The sequence below is a fragment of the Gymnoscopelus braueri genome (assembly GCF_963280865.1).
Source record: "Gymnoscopelus braueri genome assembly, chromosome: 8".
Lineage (NCBI taxonomy): Eukaryota > Metazoa > Chordata > Actinopteri > Myctophiformes > Myctophidae > Gymnoscopelus > Gymnoscopelus braueri.
This window is the reverse complement of record NC_137609.1, coordinates 15693876-15709430: the sequence shown is the minus strand read 5'-3', so window position 1 is coordinate 15709430 and position 15555 is coordinate 15693876. Positions and strand designations below refer to the sequence as shown.

Genomic DNA, 15555 nt, shown 5'->3' with positions numbered 1-15555 from the left:
GTGGCGTAGTCAGGCATATTACAGTATTACTACTCAGTTACTACATTAGGTTAAATCTCATCAAATGGTGCTCCGTGGCTCAAATGCTGAATAAATGGACCTTGATATGAAAAAAAAAAACTGCTCTAGAGTGACCAGTCTGTGTGGGGCCAGTGGTTCCCCTGAATCCCCTCTGTTTAAAGCCAATGTGTCCAAGACACAGGAATTTTTTATTCTCCCCTCTCCGCCAATTTTCAACTAGTGATTTGTATTTAGACATCAAATAGTCACAATATCATGTATCTGTCCACAATAATTTAATTAGTTAGTTTTGACTGTCAGTATCTAAAAGCAAGTGTTTAAAAAAAAACACGTAACGGGGGTAGGTCTGTGCTCTCATTTTAGACTGAGGAATGAAGTGACAGGAAATGCACACCTGATTTCACTGATTTAAAAAAATAAATACAAATGTTCTAATAAATAGTTTACTGTGACTCTTTATTTAATTTAGAATAAGTGGAACAACTGACATAGATGGGAACAATGTTCCTGTGTGTGTGCTCATCGTGTTTGAAGGGAAATTGTGGCTTTTAATTTTGAGATTGAATGAAAAATAAACACCACCAACAGCTCAGTCAAACATTTTTGTCATAATTGAGCAAGTTTGTTTAGTAATCGAGTAAAAGGCAAAATGGAGCACCGCACAACCTACCTCGCCCTCCCTATTCAGATAAAGTATCCATTATTTAGTCCCATTCCTTTAAGGTTTTTTTGTCACTGTACATTTGCACTCCTGAATTTCATCCTCTGCATTTACCCATTCGAACTATTAGGGAATTTTCAAGAAACAAAAAATAAACAAAAAATGTTCATCATGATTTGTGTGCATGGGTTTCTCATCTTAAACAAGCTGCGTGCTTAATGAGAGTTCCAGTTTAGTAGACCTTGTATTGTGAATTTGTACTTCCATGTACTGTCATGTACTATTCTCATGTCTTACTAAATAAACTACATCAATCAATCAATGCAAAAATGCTGGAAAATGCCATCTGACTCTGTCAGCAGCTTCCTGTTTATACTGCCAAAAATAAAAAATTAAATGTAATTATCCTTTTGAAAAATGTCTTCATTATATTATGTATTACTAATTAGATAGGAGAATATAAAGAGACAAGAAACTGAGGGCAGAGAATGAGGGGAGCTTGTAGAGCTGATATGGACGCTAGTGTTTATGCAGTAAACTAAATACTAAATCTAAATGTTCTGTTTTGACACTTGCAAAGAGCATTAGAGGCCACATTCACATTTAACAAAACCAGGCTTGTGAGTTCAGAACTTTTCACCTCTGTCCTCAAAGACTTTGTCAAAGCCACGGAACCCCAACTCAGCCTTGTTATAACGTCTTTTGATGAATCCCATTCATGCAGTTATGCATGGGTCACCAGCAATCTCGCTAATGCCAAAAATCTGCCTGGGGATTGGGCCACTAATCTTTGTGTGTGGCCTATAATGCTATTCTAACAAGGAGGCCCGCAGGAGGTGTATGGATGTTACGTATGTTTACGTCAATAATGACTCACATGGCAGGGATTCAGAGGTACAGTACAGACACAGAGGGCTTTGGTATGTTCATCGCTGATCAAACCAAGTTTGAAAAACTTCAATTAGTCTTACTGTTTACCCTCTCTGCAAAAACATACAGTAGAAGCACTTTTTGATAAAAGGTTCCAGTTCCTTAATGTGGGGCCAAACCAATGTCCAAACACACGCACGCGCGCGCACACACACACACACACACACACACACACACACACACACACACACACACACACACTATATTTTCCGATGGCAATCATTGCTATAGAGTGTTCAGTAACAGTGGTCTCCCTGTCTCTGCAGTTGTTGATGATGTTGTTGTTGTTGTTCTGTTTAGTAAACAGAAGATACATTTTCGGCCAGTATACTGTAACTGTACCAATTTGATCCAATAAGGAGAGAGAACTCCACAAAGATGAAATGATCAGCTTTTTCATCCATTTGGTCCCTCCATTTGTACACACTCAGAGATAAATTAAAACTACAATCTGTAAATTACTAAAATGATTATTAAAATGTAGAATTTTAACCAATCTGGTTAAAGTAGTAGAGTATGTTAATAAAATACAACTAGTGCATCACACATTTGGTCTCTCATTTAGGTAGGACATTGCAGCTTTAACCAGTGCTGCTGGCTCAGTAAACAGGCTGGACTTTGAGGGTGGCGAGCTGTGGGCAGTAATAAGCTTTTGGCCTAAAGCTACAGGAGAGAAGGAGCTCTATGTGGCCTGGGCTGATATGCTTAAGCCCCCCGGCCCCCAACCATGTGCACCCAGCCACCCACCCACCTGCTCCACTTACCTCTCAACGCACTCTTCTTTCCCCGGGTCTTTTCAGCACTATTCACACTGCAGTCATTTCCCATGCATTCTGAAGTAATCCAGGTAAACAGGAGGTCAGAGATACACTACAGGTACTGGAAGACAGTAGATGTCAAATTATCTCCTCTTTGTTTTTCTTTTTTTTTCCCCCTTCTTCTCCCTATGGCATCTATCTTTGTTGAACCTCTTTCATCTTATGCAAGCTCATAACTCCTTCTTTCAGGTCTCGTCCCGGTTAGGTTTGTCTGTATACTTACAGTTACAGTTTGATGTGTGGGTCAGTGAAGTAACTCTGAAGTCTCTCCCTCCGTCTCACTCACAGCCACTGATCCCGTATTAGCCAGGAGGCGGGACCTAAGCCTCATTAATACTTACCGTATTTCGTGTGACGGTGCCGTGCACCAAAAATAGCCGATCTACAAGCTCACAGTCATACAACAATACATTGTCATACAACAATGTATTAACTAAGTATGATACTGCTCTGCTGGCAGACACAGCAGGTTACTACTGTAAGTGCTGGTCAACAAAGGGTAAAAAAAACTAGTCTTAGGTCTCTACAGATTTCTGTTTATAAAGTGAAACACTAAACAGAGATGTGAGCTACTGAATACATCTGGCATACAGAATTCAGGCTCCGGGTTATCCTACAATATGCTCACCTCATAAATATATTGCCTGGAAAGACAGGCATTATGTGGAATGGAGCCATATAGCATATATACTCTACTGTAGCTGGAACTGAAAACAGCTGCTGGATATGAATTTATATGTCAAACTAAATCAATATCTACATTTTCTGGGGTGGAAAAGACTACCGTTACTTGACAAGAATAATACTGCAGAAGGAAGACTAGGCTACAGCTTGTGTTGAAAACTAGTAACTACAAAAGTAAAGTAGCTAGAGGACAAAAGTAGCTTTTTTGAAGACCACTCTAAGTAACAGTTACTGTATATGGGCGGCTCTCAAACATGTGCTGACTGAAGCACACTGGTGTCAACATCTTAAAAGAGACCTGCTCATTTGGGACAATTTCTCCACATTCAGTACAAAACAAAAAATTACTGAATCCACACCCAAAGAGTTTTGTTTTTTTATTATTTCAAAGTCATGCCACAAGTTGACATAAAATACAAAATAAAAAAAATGTTTAATTTTCAATCATAACTATAAAATAACCACAGTGTAACCGAGAATCAAATTCAACAAACACACACAGCAGAAACAAAATGAAGTCACATTGAAAAGAACACACGGATAAGCACACATGTACATACAGTAACATACAGCACAGCTCTCTGATACCTAGCTATCAGTAAACGTATCAGCTCGAAACGCAAGGTTAAATGGATTATAGAAAATTAACAAGGGTATAAAATACTGATAAAAGATACTCGTTATAAAGACCATAGTATCTTCTAGAAGTGTCACCATGCAGTGGATATTCCAGTCTCAAGTTTATAAACATCAGCAGAAAAATACAAGAGAATCACAAGCTCATTCGTTTGAGTGGATAAGAATCCATCTTCAATAAAAATGTCAATGACCATAATACAGAAGGTGTCTGGCAACATTGTAAAATTGCGTCAAATGCCATATAGCCTACATAATACTATCATAAAGATGACATAACACCTGGCATAATGTTTCATGACCAATGTCTCTTACTCAAGACACATGCAGCAGTATGCAGGCTGACAAGCGAACCTAAACTGTTGCACCGTGTTGATCATTTGTAGACAACTGATAAACATAGACTGCATTGATACTGCGCAGGCTTTAAAGTAATATATTTTAAAATAATCATAAGTTTTCACAAATCACTTTTAAGCTGTCTTTAAGTCCTCATGTTTCTATTTCATATAGAGTTTCTCTGATCCCCCTTATCTTATACTCTGCACTATGACGGTAACGTTTTTCGTAAATACCATACTATCACATCTTGAAACAAATTATGTTCATGGTAGCCTACGTATTCACAACAATCAAAACATGTATTAATAACTGACAACCACATTGTTGCTACTTTCATATACATACTGTCTACTGCAGGGTACTAAATGCAAAGTATTAGAAAATTGGATACTGTTAAATGCATGCAAGTGTGCAACATAAGCTTTGTACGTCACACAGTATGTTTATCAGAGTAGCAACAGCTTTTTTTAAATGTTTACAACACTTTGAAGACCAAAAGATAAACCATGAGTGTGGTTGGCGCAAGGGGAATTGAAAAGCGGTTTGCTACATGCGTTGGCATTATTGGATTCATAGAAAAGTCACAAAAGTTCTGAACATATCAACTTCATTCAAGTGTATCGTATGCTTAAAACTCGCTTTGGCATCGGCCCTAGGATCTATATACAGAACAGGGGAAAAAACAATGCCGGAATATCAATCATCAGGCAACCAGTTAGTGTCTAAATACTCCAACCACCTCTGGTCATTTTAATGCCTGGAGTATGTAAGCCATAACACTTTTGGCAAATGATGATGAATAATGTGCAACAAAAGCAATGCAGTGATTAACAATCACCATCACTCCATGACAAAGACAAACATACAAAATAACATATTAGAGAACAAAAGTTTACCATAGTCACATTTGCTTCATGGTTTTGGCACTGTTGTGGCACATACGAGTTGCAGAGGAATGGAGTGGAACTTGAAGAGGAATATCTTGTTCTAGACATTTGATTTTATAATTCACTACAGTGAGGTCCACAAATATGAGGACAGGTCAACGACTGAAGTCACATTACTTAATGAGAAATGACACAGTAACTGTGAAGTGCAAGCCGTCCACTTCAACCAAATGGGTACTATCTGACTATACCACTTTCAACCTGGCCTCCCTAATTTGGGCATGCCATTATAGGCGAAAACTGTCATAAAGTTATTATTATATTACATGTTTACTTGTTTTGAAATTAGTATGCCTGTTTGTTCAATTAAGACAAGATGGGTGGTTAAATATAAATATAAGAAAACAATTACAAAACATCAAACAATCAAATGATCCTGCTTTCACTCTGTCAGCCAATAATAAAATCTGCAAGGTGAAATAACCATCAATAGGCAACATTTGGGTGTATTTATCAGTGAGTAAAGCCTTCATTTATGGATTTTTGCAATTTGCACTTTTGTTCTACCCTTCCTTGTCTCTCCCAATGTTCCTCCAATAGATATGCAGCTTGGCACAAAACTTCCAAAATGTGTTAATTTATTTAGAATGGAAGATCCTTGTTACCACTGGGTAATCAGGACAGTTGGAGGCAGGGTGTGGTTGTAAAAACGGCATTACAAAAGCAAACTTTGTAGATATTGACCACTTAAAAACGATATACTCCGTTGATGCCAGGGGTAATCCCTTGGGGTCTATCTTTGGCCGTCAATTGTTCTCCCTCTACACCAAACCTCTTCGCCAAATGTTCTCCTGTTTTTGCAGAACGTTTGACATGCCCTGAATAGAGACACTAGGGTGTGGTTAATATGCTTATACTACTCAAAAATATTTACGGAGCTCACAAAGTGATGTGGCAGGTGAATGATATGCCACAGGCATGAGCCTTTAATCTTTGTAGGAAAAGCATGATGATGCCTCTGCTTGCTGATCTTTGCTTGTTGGTAGCCCTTTAGACAACCATATACTCTCTACTGCTTTAGCTTTGGGTGATTTAGAGCCATGTTTCAAAGTACAGCAAAGTATATTTGGATACAACGAAATACAAATAGGCTGTGAAGTTATTAAAGGAAGTCTAAAATGTACACACAGTAAGAACGTTTGACAACATTAAATGTATACATACTGTACACATAAGAGCATGCATAGTATGCATTTAACCTTTTAGTTATTGTGTCATTTCACATTCAGAGTAATGAGGGTAAGAAGGCATGTTATCATCCAATTTGTCGCTGTGCAAATACTTATGCAGCTCACTGTGTCACTGGCAACACCTTACTTTGAATTCCATCATTTGTATTGCCAAATCGCCAGACCATCAGTTTAAATAAGACCCTAAGCTAAGCTGAATGTCAGTGAAGCTTAGGTATGCATGCTTGTTCACATGTAGCTCGTCTACTGATCCTGTAACAGGTTGTTATTGTGTTGACAAACTTGGAGCTCAAATAAGGCTATTTCACATTATTCAATAGCCCACGACAATGCAGTTCCTATTTATAAACATACTAGACTTGAATGGGAGAGTTCCTCCATTAACAACATAGCATAGCCTTTCATAAAGGAGTAAGGTAACACTATCTGTTTCACTCAATCCCCAGAAAGTCATCCAGTACCATTTCAAAGACCCATAGTTTCTGGTTCACTCTCCATGTAGCAGATAATGGGGAGGTAGGGAAAAAACATTTATTTTAAGCTATGGGAGACAACAGTGGTGTGTTCACTGTTCACAAATAGAAATCGAACTGTCTTGGAGCCTAGAAATAACAATGGAAATGTTAACAAAGTGTGTACGTTTGTGTCAACACCCTGTGGTCTAATCCTTTTGGCACTTTCAAAACTCTCCCTCCCTCTGTTGCCACAAATTATTTTAAACCTCATTTTCACCCAGGCAAGATGACTAGGAACACATTTTGTAATTATACAATAATGCCCTTGGGGAAATGTGGGGATTCTGGGGACAAAGTTATAGAGGGCCAGAGTTCCACACCTGCACACCTACAGTACTCTGGTGAGCTGCCAGGTTTTGTACACCAGTGGTCCCCAAACACTGGATAGGGACCCATTTTTGGGTCGCAGACGCTTTTTTACATTTCCTACACTTTTACTATTATTATTATTATTATTATTATTATTATCATCATTATAAAAAAATATATTTTAAGAAAAGACAAACGTTTAAGAATAGTGAAAATAGTACATCTACAAGCTCATAAGTTGACACAACTTGCTTTGTATATGGGCTATTTTCACTATATTTGAAATGGGGGCTTAAGTTATTAATTCATACTGTATTTCTATAAATTTGGTCGATCCCGGGGAGACACCACATTTTTTTTTTGGGTCTCAAACTGAAAAGTTTGGGAACCTCTGTTGTAAACCAGAGGGAGAGCAGTTCAGTGCCTCGCAAAAGGACACTTCAATGGTAGTCAGTGAAGGGCGGGGGAGAGTGCTTTCCTTCCTTGGTTTGGGCATTCAGACCTGTAGCCATTCTGAGCACAGGCTTGACTTCGCAAACCTGAGGCTTTTTGGCACTATGGTACAAAATCCTGCCCTAACTTCGAAGTTAGGGTTAGGGTTAGCATGCTAGTCTGAATTTAGACTAGCATGCTTTTCATTATTTTCTAATCCAGTTTTACAATGTTATTTCTCTCTCCTTGCATATCCCTCCCTGTCTCTTTTGCTCTCACTCTAGCAGAGACTCAATGCAACACAAAAACAAGAATGGGCACAGAGGAGATGGGTATTTGAATTAGCACCTAAATACAGTAGAAGTCACAGGCTGCTGCAGACAATGATAACCCATGTTGGAGTCACATCGAATGTGTGAGTGTAATTTTGCTAGACAGTAACTGTTTTAAACATATTGATATGATTGATATGAAGTGCAAATATTGTAGACATGCCAAATTCTCAACAGTACCATTTCAAAGACTTCAAGACCAAAGGAATAAATATACTGTATATTAAACATTACAACGGTACAAGGCCATGAACATATTGGAAAGTAACCCATGCAAAGACACATTTATGAAGCCGCTGCACACAAAGGAACATGAAACTTCAATTCACATGTGCAACGTAGTTCAAGTAATGAAAAGGAAATTATAAAAAATAAATAAAAAGGCAAAGAATCAAAGACGAAGTTAAAAAAGACTTGAGTGGTTTGATTAAGAGGTTGCTCCACAAGAGCCTTCGTCTTACATTCTAAATAAATGCCTTCCAAATGATTGGGACTTACATGGCTCTTACTACTTCCAATTCTCAGAAACCGCTGAAAGACTAATTATAAAAATAATTAGAATAATAATTTGAAAAAGTAAACAGTAAACAATAACATATTTTACGTACACATATTGCACTTCTGAAAACAAACCAAAAAAATCAATAAAGGAAGTGATGTATTGTCTGGGCTTCAAACATCACAGATCAAAATGCCAGTGAACGCAGGCCAAAGAGGACGTCCACTTGACCATGTTAAGGTTATCTGCCCAAGAAATGCCAAATGATTCAGGGGAGATTGTGGTTGTTGTACCAATGGTGAAAAGCCATTCTGAAACCGCTCTCTAAATGCAACAGTAGAGCGCACGCCCCGTGTTTGACATGGTTCCTGTAGTCGTGGTAGTAGAGGCTGGGCCAGGACCACGGCAATAGCACAAGGCTGCTGGGCAGGCATTCTCCTCTGCTTTCTGTTCATCCTTATATCCTTGCAGATCACACTGATCTTTGTAAAGTGCAAGTCGCGTGCTCCCTAAAAGGACTGATTTTTTTTTTTGGCCAGTTGTATTCCCACATATCCCGTCAGCAGAGATCTGTCGTTTTCCTTTTGGACACGCGCATACTGTATAAACACAAAATACGGTCATATACGGCTAACACATACTCAGCGCTCCCATTTAGAACTAACACTGGTAGAACTCATCCCTGACAGTTAGACACGGCACAGAGTAGCGCACACCGACTAGATATATGACATACACATACATGCGCACGCTCATGCACACGTACACGCACACACACACCTGCTCGATGTCACCAAAAGCAGAGCTGACTGTCTCTTGGGGTCAGGCACCGTGAGTCTTGACACACGGGCCAAGGGACTCGAGTCTGAGGAGGAGTCAGGCAGTGGTGTCGCCGTTTTAGAGATGATGTGGCACAGGGGGTGGAGGGTCCTGGCATGGTCTAGGGCCAGGCCAGGCCAGGCTGGACCAGGAGAGGGATTAGGGCCTGGTTCATCTTTGGTCCCGTAAAGCACTTTATTATGTCAGGTGTGAACGCTTTCCTCCATTGGACGAGAAATTGTTTATGGTTGGGGGAGGGGGGGGGTCGTTGGGGGACACGAGGGATTGGAGTCGGGGGAACTACCAAAAGAAAAGCACTGGTTGCTAAGCTACGATTAGAAGGATGCGCGGCACAGGCAACAAGTCTCTTTCTTAGCCATGCAGCATGGAGACCGTCCATAGCAACCAGCAGCAGGCGCAGTCTAAAGCCCGTTTCACACTTTGTCGCACGACGGTGTCGCGCGTCAGAAATAGCAGACCTACAAGCTCACGAGGCGCCGTGCATGTGATGCCTTGTGAGCTTGTATGTCTGCTATTTTCGGCACGGGACACTGCCTTGCGACGGGGCATAAATTAGGCATAAAGGGAATTCAGGGGAGAAGTGGGTGAGTGGAAAGAAAACATCAGGTGAATGGAGGGGGTCAGAACGCGAGCACACTCACAGAACAGCACATGGCGGCTCTCAGGAAAGGGAGAGCATAGCTGCTGTTGGCTTTTGTTAGTCAAGTCCACGGTAAAAAGTGACAGGATAGACAAAATGGTGCATGCTCACTAAAGCACTGGCAATCTGGAGAAGACTTGTACGTGTCTGAGTGGGAGACACTTGAGGAGATAATCAGTTTGTTTTATCCACAGTCAAAGAGAGAAGGTTATCCGTTAATTGATAGGCAAGAGAATCTACGACCAGTATTATGAATAACAATAAAGGTCTTGAGCAAAATACAGTCTTTTGAATCGTTGAAATGGAGGCATACCAGAGTGATCAAATTGGAGAGTTAACACCCAACCGGGCGGTCGGAGAGGATGTATATGGACGACACAGGATGTTGCCAATATCGCCCTGGGATTTCACATCCTCACCCCCAGCTCCCGTGCACAACACACACTACCGGTCCCAGGGTTGGAGAAACAGACTCAGCCTTAAGGCAATGCATAGCCCTTAGAAACACTGGCGCATGCATGGAGAGTGCAGGAAACACAATGTGCCTGTGTGCATGTACTATGTGTGGGTGTTTGCATGTGTGCGTGTGTGTGAGTGTGGGGGGGTGCATATGCATATGTTCATTTGCTGGCACATTTAATGTGTGTGTGTGTGTGTGTGTGTGTGTGTGTGTGTGTGTGTGTGTGTGTGTGTGTGTGTGTGTGTGTGTGTGTGTGTGTGTGTGTGTGTGTGTGTGTGTGTGTGTGTGTGTGTGTGTGTGTGTGTGTGTGTGTGTGTGTGTGTGTGTGCGCGTGGCATGTGTGTGAGTGTGTTCATTTGCTGGCACATCTAAGTATGACAGCATTTCGGACCAGGAAAACGGTGTTTCAATGCTGTGTGAGTGTGTGAGAAAAGAGAAGAGACAGTGAGCAAGAGAAAGGGGTGATAACAGAGAAAGAACGGGAGCGGACAAGACAGACAAAACAGACGAGAATGAAATGCAGAGCGGCAGACAGATACAAACGGTGAGCGCGGTCAAACGCTGTTCCCGACCGAGCGGCGGCCCTGACTCCCATCAGATGTTGGTGAGCGTGGTGCAGGTGATGAGGCGCACGGTGAGCGTGCCCGGGAGGTCATCGTCTTGCCGATTGCCCTTGTCCCGCAGGTGGAGGGTGTGCTGCTCCTGCCGCTCGTTGGGGTCGCTGAACAGGGTCACCTGACCCAGGAAAGTGTCCATGATCACATTCTTGTTGTAAATCTGTTGGGTTTTGGTCGGTTCGGGGTCATGGGGTGGGGAGGATGGTGGGGGGGGGCGGTGGGTGGTGTGCGAGGGGTGGGAGAGTGGATTGATCGGTCGTGAAGGTGAGGGAGACACAAAGGGCAGGACAAGGATAAGTGGAAAAGACTGAGCAACGCAGATCCCGCAATTACATTGAGATACAGTCGCTGAGCCAGGAGAAAGACGGCAATGTATAAGGTTAGCCACTAGGGCGAAGAGGGAAATACTAGTGGGCTTAGTGGGGGCTATACAGTACACTAGGGTTTAAGTGGTTAAAGCAATTCAGAAAAGAGTAGAGAAGCCATGTGAGTGCAGAAGTGCAGAAGCACAGCAGTTTTACTATCGAGACACACTTGATGTGAATACGAAGATCTTTTTTTTTAAAGTGAGAAATACTTGGGTTTTAATAGCATTATATTGTGTAATGCATAAAACAAGGAATAGCAGAATGTAAAACACAATAAATACAATTATGCCAAAAACTTGAGCACAGGCAGATGAATAATTCAATTAAGAAATACATATTTAAGTGATAATATACACTTGGGAACACTAATGTTCTAGCTTAAAACTAAGGACAGGGGCCTTAATGATGACAGATGACTAATTAGTGATGGGTGCTCAAAAATAGAACAATCAAGTACTTTGGGTAGGACCAGAGAACATCAATAAAGCAAAGATGAGTTTCTAAATGTTCCTAAGAAATGCACAAATCACGTACAGTATGCTCTCTGTGTGTGTGTGTGTGTGTGTGTGTGTGTGTGTGTGTGTGTGTGTGTGTGTGTGTGTGTGTGTGTGTGTGTGTGTGTGTGTGTGTGTGTGTGTGTGTGCGTGCGTGCGTGCGTGCGTGCGTGCGTGCGTGCGTGCGTGTGTGCGCGCGCGCGCGTGTGCGCGCGCATTACGAGAGAGAGGGAGAGCTTACCTCAATGTGGATACCTTCCTTGGGTTTCTTGCGGTAGAACAGGCCTTTGATGTCAAAGTTGGGGCTGCGTGTGTCCTTGTGGACCGGCGAACGCACCCTCTCACCTTCACACGTAATGATTACATACGGATCCGAGGCTGTGGAGGGTAGAGTCTAAATCAATGCACCGTATCGATAAGGGATAAATGGTTTTGTGTGTGTGTGTGCATTTCTGCATAATGCATGTCAGCACACATAATGAATATCAGCATACTTAGGTGTTCTACATTCTCAACCACTCTCAACCCCCTCTGCCCTTACAAGCAAGGGGATCTAAAAGATTGTACGCACACTACATGTAAGCAGACTGCCAGTCATTTAATGTCAATGCCACTAGGAACCACTAGGTGGTGTCAAAGTGCCTTGTATTTTGATATGGGTGTCTACTGTCTACTTATTTGGGAGGCAGTTCAGTGCTGTAGTGTAGGCAGTCAGAGCAGTTGCAGTTGCTCAGATAACACTCATATCTCAAATCATGACATAGCACTTGAGAATAGGTTACCTGTAGCGGTGCAACAGTTATTCAACGTAATTGATTGAATAAACTATTTAAAAATATTTTAATATTCTAAGGATTTTGATAAAATTATCAATTTGGGCATGTCATAATACACTTTTAAAGAATAGCAGAAATAGCAGTTCTACAAGATCACAAAGCATTGGTGAGATTGTAGGTTGGCAGTTTTTAACAACATTTGTACGATGAAGTTCAAAATGGGGCTTTAGTGATTAATCATTTAGTCAATTCTAAAATATCTGTTACACATTTTCTTTGCATCAATTTGTTGATATGTAAAAAAAATTAAATAAAAAGTTTCTCAATTGTTCAAGTAATCGAAAAGTTATCAAGAGAACAACCGCTAAGAAAATAATCGATAGTTACAGCCACGGTTACCAGTTTGAATCCGTTATCTAAAGATCATAAATAGAGAAAAGTAATGCTAATGATGCGATCGAGAGCACAAAAATACAGGAAAAGAATCAGGTGAGATATAACAACAAACTTAACAGAAACCTCAACAGCCTCTGGACAATGCTGTGGCCAGTGCTCTTACTGTACCTCCATTGGAGTCCTGTCCCTGCAGTCCCTCTGCGTTCAGCACATGGACCTGAGTGACCAGCTGGGGGTAGCCGCACATCCCTGTCCAGCACGTCTGGGGCGGCTCGTCCAGAGACAGCTCTCTGGTGGTAGCATGAATAACACAGTTAACCACTTGAATCCTAGCCAAGGACACCCAAATTGATATGTATTTAGCCGCAGACCCCCCCATTTCATTTTTTGGGGCGCCAGGGATCCCCAGAAGAGAAGATTCATGTTGTCAAAAATAGCAGATGTACAAGCTCGCAGCTATTTTCGGGGAAGAGAATGTCCCCCCAGAAAGGGGTTCAAGGGGGGTACTTGGGTTCAAGTACTGTAAGGAAGAACTGTTTTTTTTTTACTTTAAACCAGTGGTGGTGGCCAACAGGTGGAGCCAAATAATATAGTTGAATGTTGATGTTTTCTTTTCTTTTCTTTTGATTAGGCTATATAACTGGTGGTATCCATTTGAGCATGTGAGGTTGCAAGCCTATTTGGTTATACGATGCCCTTTGGTTAATTATTTCTATTACAAACCTGCGCTCACTATGCATTCTACAATACTTTGTTCATGACCAGAATTATGTTGGCATGGATTCATGGAAGGTAATCATTTCATAGTTGGGGTATCAATATGGGACGAATTTTGACCCTTTTTCTTTTAAATAAACATGAAATGGCTGTTAACATATAAAATCATATATTTTTAAACCCTGAAAGTTTCCCAATATAACCATTCCTGGGGTTATATTATCTGAATATTATGGAAGAGGGGCAGTTTCTTACTGATCAGATTTTATACTCGATTTGGTGATGTACTGGACTGTGCTGTAAAGGCGTTCACAAAATGGTTGTGCACACGCCCATGTGCATTAAAACAGTTGTATATCATGCCATATGTTGACCATGTTCTTCCACAACTATTAAGGATGCTAATTTAGAATTATGGCCATGACCAAATAACCGTTAAACGCTAAAGATTAAAACGTACTATTTAGAATGGATGTGACTCACTCAGGGTCCCAAATTAACATGCACCAGGACTGAATTGTGATCGTGACACTACTACAGTACATGAACCCAGTAAAGCCAAATGTACTTAAATTATGGAGACCATCTGCCACTCTTGCCAGTACTGTAGGAAATAAATGACTTTCCTACACAAGCTGGAGAAGTTTTCTGCCACAATCTACTATTCTTGCCGCTCTGTGTGTCACCATGCATAATTGCATCATCAAACCGCACAATTTTTGAATTGATGCAAAGCTAAAACATGTATTCAAATTATAATTGTATTGCAAAACACGGTTTTAATGTTCTGCAAAAAGACATTGTTTTGAAAGGAACCACCCACGGCAGTCACGACTGTCTCAGATTGTCAATTTCCTGAAGTGCCCAATGTTCTTTATTTTCCCCATGTTTACTTGAATAAGGCAGCAATCACGAAGTTGTTTGCAGCTTCGCAATGTGGCGGCTGCCTCCAGGCGACACTTTGTTTTCGGTTAATTAATTATTAACATCCCTAACCGCTAATACAGTTATTTGCTGCTTTACTTGCTGTCTGAAGGCACATCAGTGAAGACACGAAGCAAGAAGTCGCCCTGTTGCCCAGGGTCAAAGGTGGTGGGGATGATGACGTAGCGACCCTCCTTTAGCTCCTTCCTGAGGAAGACGCAGCGTGAGTTGATGTAGATGGAGCCCGCCACTTTCTGCTGGGCCGTGTGCATTCGGTACTTTCTATTAAGCTCCACCTGCAAGGTCACAACACGGCAATGCATTAATCTGGTGCATGAAAGGAAGCCTTTTATTCAACACGTCCCTTTATTTATAGTACAATCAGTGGTGATTCTATGGGGGGGCAAGGGGGCAATTGCCCCCCTGGCAGCCGGATGATTTTTTTAATGATTTTTTGTATTTTATTATTATATTTGTTTGCCAATATATGGCAAGTATATGCAACAATATATGCTGCATGCAGCTGAATGGACCTCCAAGCTCACAATGAGGTTGGAGGTCAAAAGGGGGTGGAGCCTGGAGTAAGCAAAACCAGCTAACTCCAACCCCCTTTGGTGGAGTTACCTGGTTTAGCAGAAGGTTTGAGGATCCAATGGAGTTAGCTGGTTTTGTCAGAAGCACTTTTTAATACTTTTCATTGGTTCAATATTTTTTTTTACCAACACACAGACGTAAAGGGTGTTCAATAGCACTGATTTATGGAAAAAAAGTGTCAAAATGGAGTTGGTTTCTGCCGGACAGCAACGATATATAAAAACATATTCACCTGTTTCCTAGGCTGTGTGTTTTCCACTTCCTGTCGATTTGATCCAATGAAATCCAATGAAACTGGTCAGATGACCAATGATATCCAATGAAATCGACAGGAAGTGGAAAACACAGCCTAGGAAACAGGTGAATATGTTCATATATTTCCTTTGCCCCGCCTGCTGGCAGAGGCAAAAATC

General features: G+C 41.2%; 1 protein-coding gene across 1 annotated transcript in view; it reads right to left on the bottom strand.

The window, feature by feature from the left end:
* Window positions 1–10850: 10850 nt before the first annotated feature.
* capn5b (calpain 5b) overlaps window positions 10851–15555 on the bottom strand; it is a gene marked incomplete at both ends in the record, with an annotated part of 44855 nt that continues 40150 nt past the window's right edge. Inside the window, 4 exons of the mRNA XM_080434768.1 lie at window positions 10851–11033; window positions 11977–12113; window positions 13076–13197; window positions 14648–14844. Coding sequence (XP_080290894.1) covers window positions 10851–11033; window positions 11977–12113; window positions 13076–13197; window positions 14648–14844 — 639 coding nt within the window. The remainder of the gene's footprint in view (window positions 11034–11976; window positions 12114–13075; window positions 13198–14647; window positions 14845–15555) is intronic.